The following is a 24,767-nucleotide window of genomic DNA, read 5'->3' as shown; positions in this document are numbered from 1 at the left end:
AGGTCTGTGTATGTCGTTCACAAACCAAACCCTCAGTAGCAAAGACATCCATGTGACAGACATTGGACCCAAAACAGGAATTGAGGCTTCTGAGTCTAACAAAAATGTGCTGGACCTGATTTGAAATACTATAACTTGGATGAATTCTTGTCAGTCTTCTGAAATCAAATAATGCAAAGCACCATTCTACAGAGGCTGACAGCTCAGTCTTCTTGCCTTGATCACTTGACCTTTTGAGTGTCTCTCTGGCACGAGGGCATGTCAGTTGAATTCTCACCTCCACCCACCTACACCTGTGTGTTATCCCTTTGGATACCCCCAATATACAGAATTTCATCCAAATGTCACATTTGACCAGAGCCTTTCATATGCTAATATTATCTGAATGTGAAGCACATTAACTCTTCAGAGTACTCAGCTACCTATGAACCCATCCCCAGATTTTCTTCACGGTTACCTTCTGACCTAGAAGATCCAATGCTTTTCCCTCAGAATCTCATGAGTTTAGGTTGAATCTGCAATTGAATCCAATCCACTATGCTCCTTAAATTTAAAGGCACTATGGAATGAATTAACTTATTTATTTGTTTGTTTGTTTATTTATTTATTTCCCAGAAAGAGAAAATAATTTGCAATCCCAAATCATTATTTCACTGGGAATTTTCCTAAGAAAGTCTTCCAAAGAGACTATAAGCACACCACCCTCTATAACCTTTGCCAATAAAGGCAGAGCTTGCAAAAGAGGCAGGGGGAGGTATTTTTCTTCTCTTAGACATGTATTGTTTTACAAACCTATTTTATACACATTTTTGGTCAACAAATCAGGTAATGCATTTGGGGAGAATGGAATTATCTCTTGATTCCAAAATAAGAGAAATGAGTTAAAGGGCATTTTGCCTTGCACAGTGCTCCACAAACCATGAGATTTGACTCAGAGTGTGTTTTGTGGGTCCCCTGAAATGGGACACCCTTTAGCTCCCAAATTTGTATCCCCAGATACTTCTTAACCAGGATACAAACTTCAGTCCCTGGTATCTAGGGCAATATCCAGCAATGGTAGCTCAAGATGAGAATAGGCATTGCCTATTCCTGCCTGTCAATGACATTGATTTCTTATTGGGTGAGAACAGCCACCAGAGAGCTGCAGTCAAGCTGCAGGACAGGTCAGAGCTTCCCTCTCTTCTCTGTAGCCTCTCACAACAAATCAGGAGCCAAGAGGGAAATGAGAGGGTGAAGGATCAGGAAGGAATCCTCTGATCCAACCTCTCTTATGTATATGGAGCCAACATCCCAGAGAAAATTAGGTGACTTAATTTTAGCTAGTCTGTTGATAGCACTGGAACAAAACTCATTTCCTGACTTCCGGACAGAGCTCTCAGAGAGAGTGGCAGAACAACAGCCTTCTTTTTCAGCATGTCCAAGGGATAGCCTAGGTATATCCCCCTTGGAGAAAGATATAAGTCTTAACTGATTAGGGCAACATGGCAGTGAATAGTCTATCTGTGGTAATTTAATCATATAACATCCAAAGAAGGCAGTCAGGCAAAGGACTACACAAGGCTCATCAGTAAACAGAAAAAAAAAAAGTGCTATGCTTAGTAAAACATGTACTTTAGAAATAAGTGTTCAGAGAGTATCTGAGGAATAGCTGGAAAGAGGTGAGTGATCAGGAGGCCATTCTGGACAGCACCTGAAGGCCTAAGTTCTTATGCCTATCCTTCCTCTGTTGCTTGCTCTAGAACGTCAGTGTTTTGTCATTGGTTGTCTTGAAAACAGCGATAATGAACCTCCCCTGTTTTCACACTCATCCTTTAAGAATGGATGAGCTGATACAAGTAATCTAAGCTCTCAGCAAGCTATGTAAATTCATTTTACTTTGAAGTAATGTGTCTCATTTACCATGAGGAACTTATAACACAAAACTCACAAAAAATTAAAGTGAACACCTGCTGTCCATGTAACACCTTCCTCTGTCTCTCCAACAATCACAAAACCACTTCTGGAGACTAAACTATTACCTGCAATGGAAGTCAAGGTAAACCCTGAAGTTTTTCCTATTCCATTTGAACTGTAGTGGTTTAGATGACTACAGACATGGCCCGTGGGTCTCTGAGCCATCCCACTAAAGGTAGGGTAATTTGTCTTCTATCCTCGGGACCCTACTTACTCATTTTATTACAAGGGTGAGCTTCCTCGGCAATCTGCCAACATTGGCTTGGCAGATCTGGCTGACTTGGTAGGTTTCTTCTTTTTTCTTCTTCAACACATTTGTGTCTTTTTCAAAGACACACTCTTCATCCAAGAAAAAACCAGTTCAGCCAACCTAGATGTTCTCCCATCAATGCCACACTAATGATCACCCTTTCAATGAGAACTATGAACAACTACTCTTACACAGCATTCCCAGAACATAATTGTTTCCAAACAGCAACACCTCCACTGCTCTTGAAAACAAAACCCTAGTGAAATCAGGGATGATCTTGACTTCGTTAAATTGTGGTCAAGGTCTTTGCGCAGAGGCTGGAGGACCATAGCTCACACTCTAAGAATTTCCTCTGACCCTAGCTGTACCACATCATTCTCCGGTGGTTTGTTTTACTTCTGAGTTTTCTGGCTTCCTAGTAATTCTGGGTCTTATTTGGTGATACCCACCCAAACTAATACGGTTTTTATCACTGTGTTTCTTCCTGATATGTACTGTTGGCTAGATCAAAGATGAGAAGATTAAAAAGGACAAAGAGCCCAAAGAAGTGAAGAGTTTCTTGGATGGAAAGAAGGGATTTACAGAAGTGAAGTCACAGAATGGAGAATTCATGACCCACAAACTGAAACACACCGAGAACACTTTCAGGTAAGAAACAGAGACTACTTAACAATGACTGTGTTCACATGTGAAGAAAAAATAGTAGTCTCCCTATCCTGTGCCTCCAGACAGAAACGTGCTAAACAGACAACATATTTCTGTTGTGAAGTCATTGGCCATTGTCTTAGAGATACTCAGTCAGCAGGTCAGGCTATCAATCACTAACAGAAGACCAGTAGTCATTGCTCACACAAGGTTTAATCTGCTTTTCCCATTATTTAGCAGGACAGATCATGCTTAGTATCCATGTTTCTGTTCCCTCACTTAATATGCTATATAAGCTCAGCTTATTAGAAAACATTATGACTGGGGTTAATGTCATTGGTTCTTTCTATGGCCCAGCCAGTTTCATAAGAGACCCTTGTCAGTACCATTTTCAAGAATGCTTTTTTTAAAAGATTTTAAATAAATGTTCCTTAAAACTGAGATTGTCCTTTGGCAAAATACTTGGGAAATGTTAGGTTAAACTAAATTAATCAGATCTCTTTACCTCAGGACTCTGAGAGCGTTTGATGTTAATTTGTATTGGGAATCTCAAAGAGGGAGGCATAGGGCACAGGACTCACGTTCCATTTAATACCCTTTGGAAAACCCTCTTGCATAACTTCACTTTCCCCTTCTTCCCCCACCCCCATCATGTTGAATACCTGGACAATTGGTTTTAGGACAGACAGACAGGTATGTGCAGGTAAATCCTTACTTCTAGATACATCGAATACGGAGAGCTCCCTGCCAGTTTTGTAGATGGACTTATGTTATAGAAATCTGCCATGGACACCTTGGCTACATGATTCTCTGTGCCCCACTCCTACACCTACACCCCCTCCAACCGCTTGTGCCAAATTCCTACCTCTATTAATGTCACTGGCTTCTGTTCCCAATATTCTAGAAGAGTCTTGGGTCCCTGAAACATGGATTCCCCTGGGATTGTTCTTTGTCAGCAGTCTTACCTATAGACCCTGTTTTTCTGAACAATTCAAATAAGAAAGTCCCCAAGCAAGTATTGTGTAGAAGCTGGACATATTCCTTACACCAAGGCCTTTGTAGCATTCAGAAACCAGCAGAGCTGGTAGGGCTTTGCCCCTCTGAGCAGGCTAAAATGGGGGAATATAACTGCCCCCAAATAACTTTTCTACATACAAATTTGAGCAGAAATTTTACTTTATCCGAGGAATTTTCACTTTATCCGAGGGAGAGCCTACAGAAGAATATGTGTGCATAAACAGCCTAAGTAAACTGTGTAGGACTAGGATGTAGAACCTATAGATGTTACTTGAGATTGGCAAGAAAGTAGATCTCAGTAGAAAATTGGGAGTTTATTTAGAATTCATAGAAAATCTAGAATCAAGTTGACTCAGGCGAGTAAGCTGAGTCCAAAGCTTGCTGAAGCGCCAGTAGTTGAATATTTCAAAGCCCCATAGAAGAGTGTCAGGTTCGTGCAAAGTATCCCATGAATATTGTCTAACAATATTACTGTCTTATTATTTGATAGTTTAAAATCTGCTTTGTGGGCATGAGTATATTTTTTTTAAAGAAAAGTAATGTTTTTTAAAAAATCTGTCAGCAGATAGAAGCTTGGTTAACAATTAGCAAACTTGCCAACCAGCTTTAGTCAGAGCTCAGATTAATAATTAACACGCCCATTGTGTGGAAATCCAGAGAGCTAGGAATTCAAAGAGAATAGGTGTAGTGTTGAGAATTCTTAAATGGGACTCTGGTCTTAAGTGTTCCATCTTTGGGCAGAAAACAATGACAGAAACAAGGTGCTACCGTATCATGCTTTTTTGTTCAGCTGCCAACATGGGTTCGTTTTAGTTTCACTTCAAAGTTGATGCCAGTGGAAGCTTAGATGTCAGGTTTTGCTGTATCTACTTATGAAGTGAGGAGCTTTCTAACGAAGGAAGTAGGAGCCTCTATTTAGATTAGCCGAGTGCCCACTAGCCTAGCTGAAAACAAGCTATGTTCATGGGGAAAGGTTTGATGTACATCTAGACCTACATCTAAAGGAACCGTGGAGAGGGCGCCTGGGTGACTCAGTCAGTTAAGCGTCGGACTTCAGCTCAGATCATGATCTTGCTGTTTGTGAGTTCGAGCCCATGTCGGGCTCTGTGCTGACAGCTCAGAGCCTGGAGCCTACTTTGGATTCTGTCTCCCTCTCTCTGCCCTTCCCTGCTTGTGCTCTGTCTCTCTCTCTCTCTCTCTCTCTCTCTCTCTCTCTCTCTCTCAAAAATAAATAAACATTTAAAAAAAAATTTTTTTATATATATATATAAAGGAACCAAGGAGAGAGGAGAGAACTTCTGGCAGAAATTTCCATGTTAGTGGCACCCTAGTGCTGAGGGCATGCTGGTACATCCAAGTAGAGGTGATATGGACAAAACTCTTGCTCCTGGTTCGAATATAGCTCATGTTTGATTTAATTACTGCCCCCTTTGATGTTCCTGTTTTCTTGACTAGATTGTTTTCTCTGAAACATGACATTAACAAAAAAAATCTCAACTCAATGAGCAATGTATAGAAATAGCAGATTACACCAAGGTTTTCTAGAAAGTTCGAAATGAGCATATGTTTTGTTTTCTATTTTTAACGTGGTAACTAAAGTTTTGTCTAATTATAGGAAAAAAGATCCTCGTTACGAAACATTCAGAAAATAGGGGCACCCAAGTGGCTCAGTCGGTTGAGCTTCCGACTTCGGCTCAGGTCATGATCTCACAGTTCGTGAGTTCAAGCCCCGCGTCAGCCTCTGTGCTAACAGCTCAGAGCCTAGAGCCTGCTTCAGATTCTATGTCTCCCTCTCTCTCTGCCCCACCCCCACTCATGCTCTGTCTCTCTCTGTCTTAAAAATAAATAAAACATTAAAAAAAAACTTAGGAACATTCAGAAAATAGAAGTACAAAAATAAGCACCAACCACCAGTAACATTTTTTCCAAATATTTTCTATGTCTATATAGTCAAAATAGACAAATATGTATAGTGTGTATATATAACTCTGTTTTTCCATTGATTCTTGCAATATACGTAACAGTTTATCGTAGCTACCTTTTCTGTACCAATGAATATGAGCTTACAATTAATAATGTTAGAGTATTCCACCAGACCAACGTGTCATGATTTATGGAACCAGTCCCTAATGATAGGCATTTTGATTGTCCAAAATGAAGACTGAGCGACACCTAGTGGAATCTGGAGAAGTTTTTAGAGGCTTGTGTTCTGCAGGTCCCAACTCCTGTGCACTAACTAACATGATGAACACAGAGAGCAAACCCATTTCTGAAGATGGAAAGACCTGGAATTAACTCAGGGGGGAGATTTTCTCTCTAAGTCACAGACCTAGGAACTTATAAGACCCTGAAAGAGCAACATCAGGTTTTAAGGGACCCTCTAACCTTTGTTTGAGTTCAAAATAAAAGAGTACATCTTTAACTCTCAAGAACCTAGAACAGTATTTTAAAACTTTTTAACCTAAACTCTTAGTCAGAAATAAATTTGACATCATGACCCAATACAAAGCTACGTATATTCTTAAAACCCAAACGAGCATGTCAAGAAATGGTGCTTTCCCTTGCTCTATGCAATACACTTTGATGTTTTTGGTTTTGTTGTGTATTAATTTTAATGCTGATTATAATCTACAATATTGATTTTCCATCCTGCTGCTTGCAAAGGTTGGAAAGGACAGAGTATACTCAGAACTACCTGAGGGTTCAAAAAACAAGAGTTATACACATAAGATCAGTATTGGCAATTATGTAGTCTTGAACTCATTTTCTGCTTTATTCTTTTTCTTGCTCCATAGCTAGAAACACCGAGCCCTTCTCTACATGGAATAAATTATATCAGACGGTGGTAATTCATCTGTTCCTTAGACAAAGTGTTAGGGATGGGCTCCCTGTGTTCGGAGCTAGTTAAGCATGACCTCACTGCCTGTTAATGAGTACTTAAGTAGCTGGCAAGCTACGTCCTTGTCTCTTATGTAAGGACTCTCTGTAACTAGGCACACTTTTGAGCACAGCACTAAATTCTCCTAAATAAAGTGCTCGGAGGATCCAGCTGACGTGAGTTTTGCATGAAACATGGTTCTCTGATGCAGTTCTTCCGTCACAACCAACATGTTTTGGAGACAATTATCAATGGCATAACTCTATTAGATAGCAAATTTATCAAAGGATCTCAGAGTCGGTAGGGGCTAATGATCTCTCTCCTTTTTACATGATTTGTGGGAAAACACTAGGAATACCAGTCCTGATGTGCATTTTATTGTTTTTAATGTTTATTTTTGAGAAAGAGGTAGGAGTGGGGGAGGGGCAGAGAGAGAGACGGAGAGAGAGAATCTCAAGCAGGTTCCTCCCTGACAGCAGAGAGCCCAATGCAGGGCTCGAACTCAAGAACCATGAGATCATGACCTGAGCTGAAGTCAGAGGCTTAACCAACTGAGCCACTCAGGCGCCCCCTGTAGTACAATTTTAACATAAGGACACTTGGGATGTTCTGTCTCTGGTCTTTTTTTAATGTTTGTTTATTTATTTATTTATGGAGAGAGAGAGAGAGAGGGAGAGAGAGAGTGCAAGTGGGGGAGGGACAGAGAGAGAGGGGGACAGAGGATCAGAAGCAGGCTCTGAGCTGACAGCAGAGAATCCAATGTGGGGTTCGAACCCACAAACCGTAAGTTCACGACCTGAGCCTAAATCAGATGCTTAACCGACAGAGCCACCCAGGTGCCCCGTCTCTAGTCTTAACATGTTCCCAGTTCTACAATGAAATCTCTTGAACTCATTTTCTGCTTTATTCTTTTTCTTCCCAAAAGACAACTTCAACTGACTTTCAATTTTATTTCTAACTCACAAAAAACGTACCCATTTTCTTGTTGTTTTATATGCTGTGCCATCTGATGAAGCATTGCTTCCACTCGAGCCTGGAAGGTAGTTAGGCCTAGACTGCAGAAATTCTAGAGACTTAAATCCCTCACAGACCCTCTGGTCTTCAGGGTAGGAGGTGAAAGGTGGAGGCCAGCACATTCAATTCAGTTGATTTTTTATTTTCTAACAAACCCTATTTAACACTTGATATGATTATAGTACAGTGGAAAAAAGAGTATACTTGGGAGAGAAACACTAGAATCTGGTCATGGCCGTACCACTTGCTACCGAAAATTGGGCAGACTGTTTTTCTGCCCTCGCGTGTCATTTTCTTACTTGTAAAGTGGGGGTATTAACCTAACCTGCCAACTGCCTGGTTACTGTGGCTATTAAATGAGATAATAAATATGAAAAGGGTCTACACAGCATAAGTAACAACCCTAACGACACGCTATCAGAACTAATTTAGTAATGTTAAGTCCTGATTAGGAATAGTCATGTCATGTTAGACCACACAAACTGACGCCGTAGGTAATGCAGTTGTTCAGAGCTTTCTTGGGGGCACCTGTGTCAGAACAGACCTACAAGCCTGTGGTTAGCTCCCAATCGAGAGGCAAAGGGGAATTCTGTCAGCTGCTAGAGTTGAGTTCAAGACAAAGATGATAAAGCAGCTTTATTTCAGTGCCTCCCCTAGTTCCAGCCGTCTTTTCTTGTCTCCAGTCTGGATCCAGGATTCCAGACAGACCCAAATTAACCAGTTACTTATGGCAGAGGACTGTTAGGGTCACACCTAGACTTTTAGAACTCAATCTAATAGCAGTGTTTTGTGTTACATACCTCCCTTCCTAGTAACAACTAATTTTTATGATGATACATAAATCAACATTGATTTAATAGTTAATTTCATGGGATTCAAAGAATAGCCCACTGAGGTAAAGAGAACAAGTGATATTTGCCCATTTTTTCCATGTTGTATCACTCATCATTAAAAAAATTATTTTTTAACTGCGGTAAAACACGTAACATAAAATTTACGATCTTAACCATTTTTTAAATGTTTTTGTTTATTTTGAGAGATTGGGAGAGAGAGAGAGAGTGTGCAAGTAGGGGCGGGGCAGAGAGGAAGAGAGAGAAAATCCCAAGCAAGCAGGCCCGCACATCAGCACAGAGCCCGATGCCTGGCTTGAACTTACAAACTGTGACATCATGACCTGAGCAGAAATCAAGAGTCGATTAACTGACTGAGCCACCCAGGCGCCCCACCATCTTAACATTTAAGTGTACAAGTCAGTAGTGTTAAGCACACTCACAGTGTTGTGAAACATCTCCAGAACTTTCTCATCTTGCAGACCTGAAACTCTATACCCATAAATAACTCCCCACCTCCCCTCCCCACAGCCACTGATAAGCACCAGTCTACTTTCTGGTTCCCTGAATTGACAACTTTAGATAACTCATAAGTGGAATTATGTAACATTTGTCTTTTGGGGACTGGTTTATTTCGTGTAGTATAATATCCTTAAGGTTCATCCATGTTGTCGCATAGGACAGGATTCCCTTACTTTTTAAGGCTGAATAATAGTACACTGCATGTATGCACCACTTTCTGTTTGTTTTTTCATTTGTTGATGGACATGTGGGTTGCTCCCCCTCTTGGCTGTTGTGAATAATACCGCTATGAACAAGGGTATGTGAGATCTTTTCAAGATCTTTTGGGTATATACTCAATGGGACTGTTGGACTATATGGTAGTTTTACTGTTAAGCTTTTAAGGAACCTCCCTACTGTTTTCCGTAGCGGTTGCGTTGTTTTGCCCATTGTCCATTTGCCATTTTCCCACCATCAGCGTCTGTTTGCCCCTTTGTACAACAGGACACCAAGGGTAAGTGGTAGAAAGGGATCAGATTCAGACCTTGAGACTTCAGGCGGACCCCAACCTACCCTTGGGGCGGGTGTGAACATCCACTGTCCAACGACTACCAACGACCGGCAGTGGAGATTTCTTTTGGTCTGGGGTGCAAAGCCTGCAGACGACATCCCTCCCGGGAGGCTGCCCAACTGACATTTATCAAACTCCTTTTCGTTTCCGGACAGCCGCCCGGGAGCAGGAGCGAAGGTGAGCGAGGCCAAGGAGGCCGAAGGCACTTCGCAGGTGGAAGCCGGCAAGCGCCTGGAGGAGCTTCGCCGCCGCCGCGGGGAAACTGAGAGCGAGGAGTTCGAGAAGCTCAAACAGAAACAGCAGGAGGCAGCCCTGGAGCTGGAGGAGCTGAAGAAGAAGCGGGAAGAGCGAAGAAAGGTCCTAGAGGAGGAAGAGCAGAGGCGGAAGCAGGAGGAAGCAGAGAGAAAAGTCCGAGAGGAGGTGAGGAGGGCGCAGCTTAGCCAAGCCCGCAGTCCGCGTGTGGCGACCCTTGTAGCCCGGGGAATAATGTTTTCGCTGGTGCAGTGCTGCTGCATGGACTCTTACAAATACATTTTAAGAATAATAAACTCACCGTGCATTAGGCACAGTTCTAAACCCTTTACACATAGTAGTCTTTATCCAATTGTAAGAACTTTCTGACGTGAGTAGTCTTATTACACCATTTTTCAGACGAGGAAACCGAGGCACAGAGCGGTTTTGTCATTTTCTATGGTCCCATTTACCTTAACCCATTCCCCTCTACTGTCTCTCAATAAAGAACAGCAAGCAGAGGAGGCTGAAAAGGTCTGCAGATTCGTTATAAGATCTGAGAGTCACATGATAGTTGTTTTCTGATATTGGCAGGGTTTTTATAGAGAAGATTTTTTTAAGTAGCTTTGCTTTTTTTTTTAATGGAAGAATAAGGAGACGAAGTGGTCAGAAGCAGGGACAGTATCTGCTTTGTTCATTACTGTAAACCCAGGACCCAACACAGTGCCAGGCATAGAGCAGGAGCCCGGTAATTACGAACAGATGAATATGTTCCGTCTCTTAAGACAGAACTGAAAACAACAGATAAAGTTACAGAAGGCAAATTTTGAAAACTGAAAAAGTGCTTAACCAACTACAGCTTTACAAGGTGCATTCTTTCCTTTCATCCTGAGGTACATCATTATTCCCGTTTTATGGATAAACAAAAGGGAATCAAATTATTTGAGTGACTTATGTGTTACTTGACTAATAAATGGTAGAATCAGGATTGAGACCTCGATTCTCCAAATGAGCTTAGAGCTTTGCCCTCTAATCTTAGAAGATAGTGACCTTCCGTCGATCCAACTATGCACAAAGACAGCAGATGGCTTTCTGACTGGATCCTTTGCAAAAATTCCCTAACCTGTGTGGAAAGTCTGGATAAATTATTCCAAGGTCTCTTCCAACTCCAGCTCTCAATGGGTCAGTTGCCTTTGTTTGGGAAGTAATTGGGATGATAGCTCTTTAGAATCAAGCATACCTGGGCTTATATTTTCTGCCACTTGCAAGCTGGGACCTTGGCAGAGTTCCTGGACTGTGCTAAAACTTCTTTGCCTTATCTGGGAAATAATGTCGTTACAGGATTGATGCCATGATCAAACAGATAATTGTGTTCGTGGTGCCTGCTAGTTATAATTATTGTTAACATTGTCATTATTTGTTATTTAGGGGAGCAGAGTGTCAACGAAGGCAGAAGGGAAACACTTGCTCTTAGAATTGGTTTGGACCTAGAAGATTATTTGGTCTAACCTCCTGCCAAACAGTGTCTTAGTCAGTGGAACCACAATCACAGATTGTGTGGCCTACAAACAACAGAGATTTAATTCTCACAGTTCTGGAGGTTGGGGAGTTCAAGATCAAGGCGTCAACAATTCTGTGTCTTACCATTTCATAGACCATGGTCTTCCCACTGTGTCCTCATTTGGCAGAAAGGGGAAGAGAGCTCTCTGGGGCCTCTCTTAGTGCCATTCATGAAGACTTCATTCTCAAGATCTAAACACCTCCCAAAGGCCCCACCTCCTAAACTGTCACTCTGGGGGTTAGGACGTTAATGTATGAATGGCAGTGGAGGAGGGGGGAACCTCAAACATTCAGCCCATAACACAGAGGATCCTTCTGCCACATCCTCTGACAGACGAACATCCAATCTCTGCTTGGGAACCTACAGTTTAAAAACTACAAAAAACTACACACATCTCTCAGTAAACCGTTCATAGAGGATGTGCAACTGGATCGGAGCTCTGAATGTTTTGCCTGAGAGAGGAGACAGGGGAGAGTATTGCAGACCAGGAATTAAGGCACAGAGGGGCTAGTAGGACACATAGGGTGAACATCTGTGACTGCTTTGGTGCAGTGTCTATGTATTTCAGGTTTGTCAAACCATCTATAATAATCTACTCCGTGGAGGTGGAGACAACCATAAAATTATCTCTTGTACAGTTTGAACATAATACTCTAGATTTAACATAAACTTTGCCCACCAGCTGTCTCATCCGTCTTCACAACTCTCCTCAGAAGGAGGTGGAAGGGACATACATTTATCTTATATATCCAGAAACAGAAGGTCAGTGGCAAATGCCCCGACAGGATGATAATGATGAGGACCAGCTTCACACTGATCCTAGGAATTTTACATGGGCTTTCTCATTTAGCCCTTGCTAAAGCTATCATTATCCCCATCTCACAGATGAAAAACCGAGGCATTGAACAGATGAGTAACGCGGCCAAGGTCACACAGTTGGGAAGTGGCCGTGCCAGAGTGTCAGGCAGGTGGACTCACGGGCTCAGGCTCCATCTCTGGCGACCACCCTGGAGGAGGGGGTGGCCTGCAGTCCAGAAGCCCGCTCTTTCCCCTGCGGCACCAGTGCTCCTTCCCCTACAGCCCTCTTTTCCTTCGGGCTGGAAGCTGATATCGATGTCCGTGTTATTTGTTCTCCTGTCTCAGGAAGAGAAGAGGAGGCTAAGGGAAGAGATTGAAAAGCGGAGGGCAGAAGCTGCTGAGAGACGTCAGAAGATGCCAGAAGACAGCTTATCAGATGACAAGAAGCCATTCAAATGTTTCACCCCCAAAGGTTCATCTCTCAAGGTATTTTTTTTCTCCCAGAAAGATTTCTCATCACACCTCTGTCATAATGTGATGGAAACCTGACCTCAGCCCCTTACTTGGCTCTTCATCATGTGGAGCCTCTGCTTCACTGACCTTTCTGCTCCTTCTTTCAGCCTTTTCACAGCTTACCATTGTTGGCAACGTGAGGGAAGGAGAGAAGTGAGGTGGAGAAATTGGTATCTGTTGTTTCTTAGATGCTTTGGTGTGTGTTAAAGTGACATTCAGCGATTATCTCTAGATTTCACTGACCTGTGCCCTCCGGAGGCCTCATTGCTGTGAGCAATTGAAAATGGAAACATTTAAAGTTCACCGAGTGGGCAACCGTATTATAAAGGCTGCTTTTCATTTTTAATTTGTCATTGTTAAAAGTAGGGCAGCTGGAAGGGGTACTGGTCAAATTTGAAAGCCGTTATCACAGGAGGAAATGAAGTGTGCCTCGGATAGGGTCCTTTGCCAGGATGAGTCTGGTCCCATCGCTGCCTTCAAGGAGCACAGCTCCCACTTGCCGGAAGTGGGAGAAAAGAGAACAAGCAGAAGGGAGCCCAGTCAAGGACATGGTGGAAGGGTTGACATGCAGAGCAAAGAGAACAGAAGCAAGAAAGTGCTATCTATTACTTACGCTCAATCTGCCATTATTTTCAAATATATGTCTTTTGTTTTGAGAGTTAAAAACATGTACTGAGCACCTGGCACAGTGAAGATAGTCATTTGTTGAATGAAAAAATGAATGAATGAATCTTCAGAGATTGGAACTTTTAACGCTTTCGCTTCACCTTCATTTTCCATCAACATAGCAAGGCTACAAAGCATTGACGATGGGCAAAACCAGGAGAGACTCATAGCCAGCCTCCAGCTGGTTAAGTATGTGCATGTGTGTGTCTATAATTGTGTGTGTGAGGTCACCTCATGTGGCCCACTAAAATGTCCAAAAGCCAGTTACTTACATTTTATACCTATTACCTGTTTCACAGGAAAATCAGCATGTTTGATCCCTAAGGAACTTCACTGAGTCTTTTTGATCATCTGGGCCCCAGTCATACCCTGCCACTTCCCTAATGAACTCCGTGTACTCAAACCCTCTGTTCTCAGGATCTGCTTCAGGGGGGAATCCGAACTAAGCCACTGGGGGATTTTATTGTTTAATAGTTGCTATTTATAATGTACCCGATGTATGCTAGGTACTATGAGGGAGAGAAGTACAAAGCAAGGTCGCTGCCCCTGTGGCATTAACACAGTCGACTGCTCTGGGGAATCCAAGGATTACCGGGTAACTAAATGCAGACTACCGGCACAGTGAGATCTTAGAACTGAGCAAAGTCAGTAGAGGGAAGCTTTGTGGAGTAGAGGAGCTTTATTCATGCACACTGAGATTTGGATTTCAGGGGTGCCTGGGTGGCTCAATGGGTTAAGTGTCTGACTCTTGATTTCGGCTTAGGTCATGATCTCACCGTTTGTGAGTTTGGGCTCTGCGTTGACAGCCTGGAGCCTGCTTGGGATTCTGTCTCCCTCTCTCTCTGCCCCTCCTCTGCTTGCTCTCTCTCTCTCTCAAAAATAAATAAATAAAAAGAAATTTGGATGTCATAAAATTTTCCTATGTCATAAAATATTCTTCTTTTGGATCTTAAAACCATTTAACAACATAAAACTCATTCTTAGCTTGAGTGCCATGTGAAAACCATGGCCTGCATAAGACCCATGGGCACATGGGCTGTAGTTTGCAGATCCCCACTATAGAGGAAAGAACAGAAAGGCAAAACAAAACACACATACACACACACACACACACACACAAAATCCACTCAGTTCAGGCTATCTCCATGCAATGACCAGAGTTTGTTGTGTTCCAAGTCTGGGTCCTTGTGTTCCTGCTTCATCAATAATCAAAGATCCTTCTATCTTCCTTGAAATCTCACCCAAGCTAAACTTTCCTTGAACAATCTTGGTGACATGAAGAAAGTAGAGGAACATCTATACTTTTAATTTCTATTCTTCCTATTTGCAGGAGAAACTACAGTCCATCTTCCTTCAAATATCTCCTCTCGACTAAATTCTTCAACTTACTTAATTTCTCTGGTCTTTTCCTCAACCAGACTCCTGGCTTCCCATTTCATAGTCTCCCAGGAGGCCATTCATCTGCCCCCTCCGCTGGAGAAGCATGTGTGAGCAATCAAAGTATTTATGTTAAAAAGAAACAAAACATTTTTAAATTTCTGTATAACAGAGACACGCTTTCAGGAACAGACAATCTATTGCTTTTCTCCATAGTATGTGCCTTGAAGAATTTGCTGTGGCTCTGGTTTTAGAGCTCAATTTCATATGCTACCATTGAATTCCTACCATTGTTGCTACTCTTGGCCCTGCGACTTTTGTAAGTGGTTGTAAGTTAACATTGTAGCATGCCAATGCAAGGGAAAACATTTGCTATCTGACCTCAAAATATTATCAACTCATGTATTTTGTTAAGTTCTCATGACTCCTTCTATTCCTTTGTCTGGGAAACTGAACCTGGTTTCGCACAGTTAAATTTTGTTAGCAGTGAATTATTTTTCTTACATAATCCATGCACAGAACAAATTTTAAGTAAATTAAATATAAAATTGGGTTTTTATTGTTGTTGTTTCCATATTTTGGTGGTGAAAGGGGTGTAGAGGAAGGAGAGAGCCAATTTTAGAAAATGAATAGCATGCTTTTCTCCCGAGTTTCATCAGGACAACACCGCCACCTCTCGGTCTTCAGAAGAACCAACTCCTGTTGTTAAAGTACAGAAATTTGTGTAGTGTAAATCCAGTACACATTGTTACATTGTCTAGATTAACCAAGTTAAGGAATTTTCCAATAGGAATGCACCCATAAGTGCATGGTTAGCCCTGACAAAATGCAGTAATGAAGTCAAGCTATATTAAATACCGTAGATACAAAAGGAGATGTTGGCTTCCGAGAATCTCTGTAATTTGAATTAATGGGATAGCCGAGGTCAAAAGCTCATCCCGGAGTCGGAAGGATGCTGGAAGTGCTACAAAGAGCAAGTCTCACCTCTGCTTCCCCTTACTCATGCCTCCGGCCTTCACTATGTGTTTCATTCCTCCATCCCCCCTCCTCTGTGTGTGTTCCCCAAATCTTTGTGCATGGGTTTGCTCCGCAACAAATGTCCTATCCCCTGTACCTCACGCACCCTCACTTCTACAAACTCACTGATAAAACTGTGTCAACTGTAAACTAAAAATCTCAGCTCCGAATCAAACCTACTGCATATCTTCTCCACCAACCCCAGAAACTCACTTCTCCTATGGCCCCAGCATTTTCTTCTTATCTTTACTTGGTACCTATCACTTGAATGTTCAGTATTTCATTCATATGTTCTGTTAGTCTTCGCTACTGACTGTGTTCTCCTTAAAGAAAGGGATACTGTCTCATACATTGTCAAGTGTTCAATTTTATCCAGTGGGTACTCAGTATATAATTTATTGCTTAGTTACTTAGCTGACAGGCTGGTAGGGTTAAAAGATGGTTGGATGGATGGATGGATGGATGGATGGATGGATGGATGGATAATATTAAAAGTGCCAGTGCATTGCATGGTTTCAATGTATTTCGCCTATTCAACTGGGAACTTTTTCTCCAGGGGTGCACTTCTTTTTTTTTTTTTTTTTTTTAATTTTTTTTTTTTTCAACATTTTTTATTTATTTTTGGGACAGAGAGAGACAGAGCATGAACGGGGGAGGGGCAGAGAGAGAGGGAGACACAGAATCGGAAACAGGCTCCAGGCTCCGAGCCATCAGCCCAGAGCCTGACGCGGGGCTCGAACTCACGAACTGCGAGATCGTGACCTGGCTGAAGTCGGACGCTTAACCGACTGCGCCACCCAGGCGCCTCCAGGGGTGCACTTCTAAGTTTATATTAAAATCAGGTAAATAAGATTGAAGACACTTCGCATCCCACAAACTCAGGGCTACTGATAGCACTTTTTTTGCAACAAGTTTTATTTTTAATGAGTTTGCTTTTATCATTATAAGAAATCATTGGAAATAATGAGACTCCCCCCCCCACCACTAACCTCTATAAAAATGTTATTCAACTGATATTAGAAGTGAAGCATGTTTTCCAAAAAGCCTAAGGGTGTTTATTAATAGTCCATAAGTCCCAGGACAGTCCAGGCCAGAAAGAGCCACTAACATCTCAGAAGACTCTAAGGCACACTCAACCACACCAGTCTAGGGTAACTGAAGTCTAGCAGATTCCTTGGCTGTCCTGAACAGGACAGAAAATGGACTCCTTCAGCACATGTGTGCTTTGGCATAGGCAGTCATATACAAAGGTTTTACCATGTGCTGACTTTGATAGGTGGTGAATGACAGAGGATATTGCTACCCTGGAGTTGGGTATCATAAGGAGTCAACAGATAATTGCTGACTTACATAGAACATCTGATTTGATGATATAGTTTCAGTAAACCAAAATGTTTGACTTAGTGGCTTTAGTTTTAGCAAAAAGGAATTTCCTAGCTTTAAAGAGAAAAAGGAATTTGTTAAAGACCACCGAACTTACCATTTCATCAGTTTTTCCAGGCTTATTTCCATAATTCCCACTTGGGCTAACAGGGTTTCATGAGAGGCCTCAGCCCTGAGGAGCTGTGCCCCAGTCTCAATCCAGCCCCTTCCCCATCTTCTATATTCAAGACAAATTAGGCTCAGCAGTAGGCTGGACAGCTGTCAAGTTAAGAAACCAGGCTAAGCAGTAAGTGAATAGTTCGGAGTTCCTAGTTACCTTTCTTATTCGATCCTATTACACACGTAATATGTGTTAAAACATGGTGGGAGAATTTTGCTCATCAAATAACATGGTATATCTGTACGTATAAATAAATCCTAAAGGGTAACAGCAAGTGCTTTTGAAAGAAAAAAAAGTTTTTGTCTTGAAACGTAATTACTTTGCCACTAATTTACATTGTTTCAGAGGCTTTGTTATTCCATTTCTGTCTGGTCTTTAATTTACCTCCAGAACTTTGTATTTCTCCACACTTTCTCTATCATCTGCCCAGTCCTATGTTTGTCCCCTCCAAATCTCACCTCAAATACCTCCTAAGTACTTTACCATGGAGCAGAGTTGCTGGGCTCAGAATCCTATTACCCCTGCACACTCTCTGAAGCTTTTACTCGCCCAGTGGCATGGGCCGAGAAACATCGTTTATAAGCTGCAAATATTAACTAGGGTTTGTTTGTTTGTTTGTTTTTTCAATTCCTAGATAGAAGAGCGAGCAGAATTTTTGAATAAGTCTGTGCAGAAAAGGTAAATGTGATTGATTGTTCAATGAGAATCATCAGCTGTTCTATATGTAAGGAAAGATTCTCTCTTGTATTTTTATGCATGTGTGTGTGTGTTTATTCACTTAGCAGTGGTGTCAAATCGACTCACCAAGCAGCAGTTGTGTCTAAGATTGACAGCAGACTGGAGCAGTATACCAGCGCAATTGAGGTGAGAGACTGTCTCAGTGCCACGGTCATGGGCAGACAGAAATAGATTCTGCTGCTAGATGACCATAGAAGCTTAGGACGGTAATCACAGCCAATAACCACATTACTATGTTAGAATATTAGTGGTGCTCTATTGTACTTTGAACTAGCTATATCGAAGAACAGTAATAGAGATAAATTGTTGTTTTCTACTTTCAGCCAGAGTATTCTTTAGTGAAGCTGTTACTCTTTTAATGAATGGGCTTATTGGTATTGAACTATATTACTTGTATGTTCATAAGTATATCTTCAAGATCCTTAGTTACTTACAAAATGTGTTCCCATATGTAATTTCAACAGTTACAACTTGGGTTCATCTTTTTTTTTTTTAATCTATCAAAACTTTTATTATCAAATAAAAATAGTACTATAAATTAATATAAAGGTGATAGCCAGACCAAGTTTCATCATCATCAATTTAAAAATGATTGTTTTGTGCTCTTAAGACCATAGTTTTATGCTTCTTTCTGTTTCAACTTTTTTCCACACCCCACCCCCAAAGGGGGTTCTACACTATTTGGAAATAAAGTATATTTCCAAGTACCAAAGCACTTGGTATAGTGCCATTGATCAAGATGTGTTTTCTCTCTTTTTGTAGTTTTAGTCAATGGTTTTACCCTTCAGATGTGTATCACAACCTATAAAGTAATTGGATCAGTTTGGTTTGATTTTTCTCCTGTCCTTTGTACTGCAGAGTGGAGATCCCTGTAAAATTGTTCACAAACAAATGATAAGAGGGAATAAGAAAGAGAGAGGTCTGGATGATTTGTCAAATGAATAATCAAGTCCTAACACTCAAGAGGTGATTTTTCACAAGATTGAATGTCCAGTGAAATATAAGAGAAATTGCAGATGGTTATTTTCTGTGGCTGAATTGATCAGAGCTCTAATAGGATTAAGGAAGCCAGGACTGGGGCCTCAGAGTTTACACAGTCCCGGGAGATACTTTTATGTGCAGGCCACTGATGGTACCACCTTGCTACCATCCGTGTGTGGCCAACCACCCACACAAGCCACAGGCCACAAAGCAGGACCACCAGAGAAACTGCACAATTCTGGGTATGCCCATCACTACGAATGGAAACGTATCTTGAATGCACACCTTTCATTTTCTTCATCTGTTTTCTCCTCCTTTCAGTATGTTCTCCACACAGAGGTCTCTCAATTTTTTAGTTTTTTAACATGCCCTGTCTTCAGCCCTTTGTGTATGTCATTCCCTCTACATGGAATGGCATTTGCTCCTTCTTCTCACCTAGCCACTTCCAAGCCTTGTGTCAGATCTCCATTTTAATGTCACTTCTTCAGAGCAACCTTCTTTGCTTCCCTAAACTAAGTATTATTCCCCTAACACATGCTCTCTGGGCATGCTTTATGGCACCACATTCCTTCGCATACCACTTTTCACAATGTGAAATAAATACTTGTGTAACTAGTTACCATCTCTCTCCCCTATTAAAGTGTTAAGTCCACTGTAGCTTACAGTGCAGACTGTCTTGAGTGGCACAATATCCCCAGAGCCTAGCACAGTGCCCTGCTCACATAAAGCACTTAAAAAGAATCTGTTGAAGAAATGAAGTGAAATATCCCCTTCACAACTAGTGGTGTCCCAGTAAAAGGCAGTTTCTTTTTTTTTTTTTTTTAAGTTTATTTATTTCTTTTTGAGAGAGAAGAAGAGAGAGAGCAAGCAGGGGAAGGGCAGGCGGGAGGGGGAGAGAATCCCAAGCAGGCTTCACATTGTCAGCGCAGAGCCCAACTTGGGCCTCAAACCCACGAGCCATGAGATCGTGACCTGAGCCGAAATCAAGAGTCGGATGCTTAACCGACTGAGCCACCCAGGTGCCCCAAGCATAATTTCATTTTTTAAAGATCCTCTGATGTATATATTATGGTTTATTTGAGGTCTATATGTCATCAGAATGTAGTTTTACGACAATTATTGTAACAGAATTAGCAACAGAATTTGGGGGGGAAGGTGATATTTTTAACTATCACAGTGAATTTTTTCAATGTTAACGTTGAGGAAGACAAGCTCGCTGTAATTTTATGAGAACAGACTTATCAGCACCAACCCTAAAAATAGTTCACACGTTTCAGGGAACAAAAACCGCAAAACCTATGAAGCCAGCAGCCTCAGATCTCCCTGTTCCTGCTGAGGGTGTACGCAATATCAAGAGCATGTGGGAGAAAGGGAATGTGTTTTCATCCCCCACTGTATCAGGCACACCAAACAAGGTAAGTATAGGATTTTGGTCTTTTAATTTTGGAAGTTGGATTTTTTTCCTTTTTCCCTTGTTTGTTTTTGTTTGTTTCTGTCTGTCTCTCTCTTTTTTTTTTAAGGAATCACACTAGTTAATAATAAAAGCAGTGAAGACGATATAATTCTTTCAGAGGCAATGTGTTCATGAGGCTAGACTCTGTACTATGCTCTCTGGCCACAGTATTCTATTTTTTTTTTTTTGTCTTCTTTTTTTTTTTTTTTTTTATATATGAAATTTATTGTCAAATTGGTTTCCATACAACACCCAGTGCTCATCCCAAAAGGTGCCCTCCTCAATACCCATCACCCACCCTCTCCTCCCTCCCACCCCCCATCAACCCTTAGTTTGTTCTCAGTTCTCAACAGTCTCTTATGCTTTGGCTCTCTCCCACTCTAACCTCTTTTTTTTTTTTTTTCCTTCCCCTCCCCCATGGGTTCCTGTTAAGTTTCTCAGGATCCACATAAGAGTGAAACCATATGGTATCTGTCTTTCTCTGTATGGCTTATTTCACTTAGCATCACACTCTCCAGTTCCATCCACGTTGCTACAAAAGGCCATATTTCATTTTTTCTCATTGCCACGTAGTATTCCATTGTGTATATAAACCACAATTTCTTTATCCATTCATCAGTTGATGGACATTTAGGCTCTTTCCATAATTTGGCTGTTGTTGAGAGTGCTGCTATGAACATTGGGGTACAAGTGCCCCTATGCATCAGTACTCCTGTGTCCCTTGGATAAATTCCTAGCAGTGCTATTGCTGGGTCATAGGGTAGGTCTATTTTTAATCTTCTGAGGAACCTCCACACTGCTTTCCAGAGCGGCTGCACCAGTTTGCATTCCCACCAACAGTGCAAGAGGGTTCCCGTTTCTCCACATCCTCTCCAGCATCTATAGTCTCCTGATTTGTTCATTTTGGCCACTCTGACTGGCGTGAGGTGATACCTGAGTGGCCACAGTATTCTAAATGAAGAGCTTGAAATTAATCCTCAGCCCCTGGAAATAGGGAGGAGGGTGAGGTGCGGAGGAAAGAAAACCAGATAACATAGTCTTTAAATAGCAAGTTTAAGGTTTCTTTTACTCAAAATACTAAATCTAAAGATCAATCATTGATCTGTGTTATGTGATGGTTATGTGAAGTAACACTTCATAGTCTTTTGAGGTTACTTTTAAGGGGTTTTTTCTCCAAGTAAAGTTTTTTTTCTCTCTCTCCCTCTCTCTCTGTCGTGTTGGATTATTAACTTTGTAGGAGACTGCTGGCTTGAAGGTGGGGGTTTCCAGCCGCATCAATGAATGGCTAACTAAAACCCCAGATGGAAATAAGTCACCCGCTCCCAAACCTTCGGTAAGCAGCTTTGGGTTTTTCTGAAGTTTTTTGATCTCTTAGTTTTTAGCAGCAAAAGAAAACAGGCCGTGGGCCTATTTGCCTGGGAAAGACAGTGCTCCAGTTCAATAGCAAAAAGGAGGGGCTCAGATTTACAGAGGATGGTCCACCCTAATTACCCAGAGGGTAAAATGGAGCCATAATCGCCTCTACACCCTGAGAAGAGCAGTTAAGCCCGAGCTGGAGGCAGTTTACACTTACATTCTTAACTGGTCTGTTTGTTTAGCTTCCATTCTGTAAATCACAGCTAGGAATTTGGAAGTGAAAATGTCAAATTACCTTGGCCACTTCTCTCTGGAGAGCCCTCCTAGACTTATTCCCAAAAGAATGTGTATGTTGGCTATTTTGAACCCATATTTTCTAATTTGCCTAATTTCTGTAACTTAACACAAAAATATAGTAATTGGGTAGTTGTTGAAATAATTGCTGTAATTTTATTGTCAACACCTCCAAAGGAAAGCCATTAGAAAGAAAAAAAAACAGAACTGGAAACTATAAAAACTGGTTATGAATGTTATTTTTGGAAATCTAACATTTTCTTATTAAGCGTGGCTATCTTACTATAAAAATGTTCTTTTAAATTTGTCATTGAATGTCTGATAATTGCTTTCCATTTATCATTATAATCAAAAACCTTACTAAGCTCCCTACCAAATATTAGTGGGTTTTCTCTGTTAGATTGCTTTTATGCCTTTGTTGGTGTCCAAGGGAGCAGAGACTGCCTTGTCACAACCACTCTAAGCCAGAGGTAGAAGAAAAGCATTCTAAATCATGGTCTCTGCATTGTTGACCATTTGATTTCATCCATTGGCTCCACGTTTAGTCTCCAAAGTCAGTAAAGTTTATCACTTTTCCAACTTAAAAAAGAAAAAATAGAAATATTTCCATATCTTTCATGGATGCAACTCCCTATAGTCATCTAATTAGTATTCAGCCCAAGATTTTTTGCATTAGGACTCACAGGAGGTATAAAACTTAATGTAAACCCAAGTTACAATTGGAAAGTCTTTATATATTGGAAAAAACATCTCTTCCGCCTTCCCAGTAGATACAGGAAAGGGGGCCTATAATTGGAGACAGTTTAAGTGAGAGATCATACCCAAGAGGTATGTTCTCTTAAGTGTCTCAAATTTCCCCAGCACCCAAGGTGACATAAAGAGTAGAAATTACTTTTTGGGGCGTCTGGGTGGCTCAGTTGGTTGAACATCCAACTTCGGGTCAGGTCATGATCTCATGGTTCGTGGGTTGGAACCCCATGTCAGGCTCTGTGGTGACAGCTCAGAGCCTGGAGCCTACTTAGGATTCTGTGTCTTCCTCTCTCTCTGCTCCCCTCCCCCCACTCCTGTTCTTGTCTCTCTCTGTCTCTCAAAAATAAATAAACACTAAAAAAAAAAAAAAAGAGTAGAAATTCCTTTTTTAAATGGTAATTTATATAATTTATATAAGTTATATAAGTTCCAGGCTAGTGATTATTAGCCTTTCTGAATTGGGGATCTCTTTGAAAACCTAATGAGATCTAAGAACCCTGTCCCCACAAACCTGCATTTGATACAAATTCAGAAAGTTCATGGACCCACTGAAGATCTCACAAGCAAGGATAAAGAGAGAAGGTGTATGTTTTCTTCTTCGATGAGTATGGCACGTTGCTAGAGGAGATGGTCACTTTTTCACATTTACAGTATTTGCAATCTGTTTCATTTCTATATCATATTATACTCCTGTATTCAGCCCAGGACTTGACCCATACTCTTTTAGCAGTACCTTAACTGATACATCTATCATCATCTGTGTCATCCTAATGGGACGGTTAAGAGATTTAACTTAGTTATTATTACAACAGATATAATAACTGTGTCAAGGTTTCCACCAAAAAAGCCCATTTTCTGGCAGGACCAAAAGGTATTACAGGGAAATTACAAAATCATTGCCTGCCTTACCTATGATTTAGTAAGCAATTTGCTAGACCATCTCCTAGAGGATGGAGAGGAAAAGGAAAGAAGAATGTGGCAATTAGTATAGCTCGTGGTGACCGCTTTTTTCCTATGTCCCATTGGATTTTGTAGACTAGTGTGGCTTCCTGAATGAAGGTCACATCGGAAGAAAACACATGTAAGTGATGTTATAAATAAAAGCCAGTTTGAGTATGCTTGATAAGCAATTTAAGCTTTGTGCACATCCCTGGCGTAGTAGACACAGCGCTATGCCAAAATCTGAATAAGCAACAGGGCAGTCTCTGGGGAACGACATGACTTGGAGCCCAGCAAGGCAGGAAAGTAAGTCAGCGACACTATGGATCCAGGAGAGATGAAATTTCTGAAATGCGGAAAGTGCTGGAAGTATCCAGCAGATGCATAAAACTTGTCAGGAAAAGGTTAAGTCCAGGAAAGCAGCTTAGAAAGACAGATCAAGCAAGGATCTGATCCAGGCCTTGTCCAGGTGGTCTCATACTGGTGGCCTGCAGCTAAGATCTGTGTAGTTTGGGGCCGTCGTGTTTTATTCCCCTTTTTAAAATTGTAATTTGAACACGTTTCAGGTGTAGAGGCAGGCAATCTTGAATTTGTTGATTCTCTGTTGTTGTTGTTGTTATCGTCGTCGTCGTCGTTGTTGTTGTTGTCGTTGTTCTGCACCAGGCCTCTGCAGGCATTTGTATTTCCAGCCTGGTCCTTCATGGCAGGCATCTGAGTTTGACACCCTTGGGACTCTGGTCAGCCTGACCCTGAACCCAGGATGTCAGAAGATTACCTAAGACAACAGCAAATAGGAGACCTTTGAAGGGGCCTTCTGATTTGCGATCAGAAGTGGTTTCTCTTCAGCCCCTTGTTTATGTTCCCCAGTATTCATGGGTGGAGGGGACAGCC

At 41.5% G+C, this 24,767-nt stretch overlaps 1 protein-coding gene across 9 annotated transcripts in view; it reads left to right on the top strand.

Annotated features, from left to right (window-relative positions):
* The window catches only part of CALD1 (caldesmon 1), a 190,335-nt gene that overhangs the window by 158,017 nt on the left and 7,551 nt on the right, over nt 1-24,767 (top strand). For 7 of the 9 annotated variants that reach the window (XM_086689637.1, XM_086689623.1, XM_086689599.1 and 4 more), the window contains 7 exons: nt 2,709-2,851; nt 9,815-10,079; nt 12,595-12,735; nt 18,000-18,043; nt 18,148-18,229; nt 20,362-20,499; nt 21,775-21,870. In XM_086689637.1, coding sequence (XP_086545763.1) covers nt 2,709-2,851; nt 9,815-10,079; nt 12,595-12,735; nt 18,000-18,043; nt 18,148-18,229; nt 20,362-20,499; nt 21,775-21,870 — 909 coding nt within the window. The remainder of the gene's footprint in view (nt 1-2,708; nt 2,852-9,814; nt 10,080-12,594; nt 12,736-17,999; nt 18,044-18,147; nt 18,230-20,361; nt 20,500-21,774; nt 21,871-24,767) is intronic. The other 2 variants (XM_086689630.1, XM_086689656.1) reach the window with 1 other exon arrangement.

This window comes from Puma concolor, chromosome A2, assembly GCF_028749965.1.
Source record: "Puma concolor isolate L17-30 chromosome A2, mPumCon1.1.hap2, whole genome shotgun sequence".
NCBI classification, from domain to species: Eukaryota; Metazoa; Chordata; class Mammalia; order Carnivora; family Felidae; genus Puma; species Puma concolor.
This window is presented reverse-complemented; position numbering and strand designations above follow the sequence as displayed.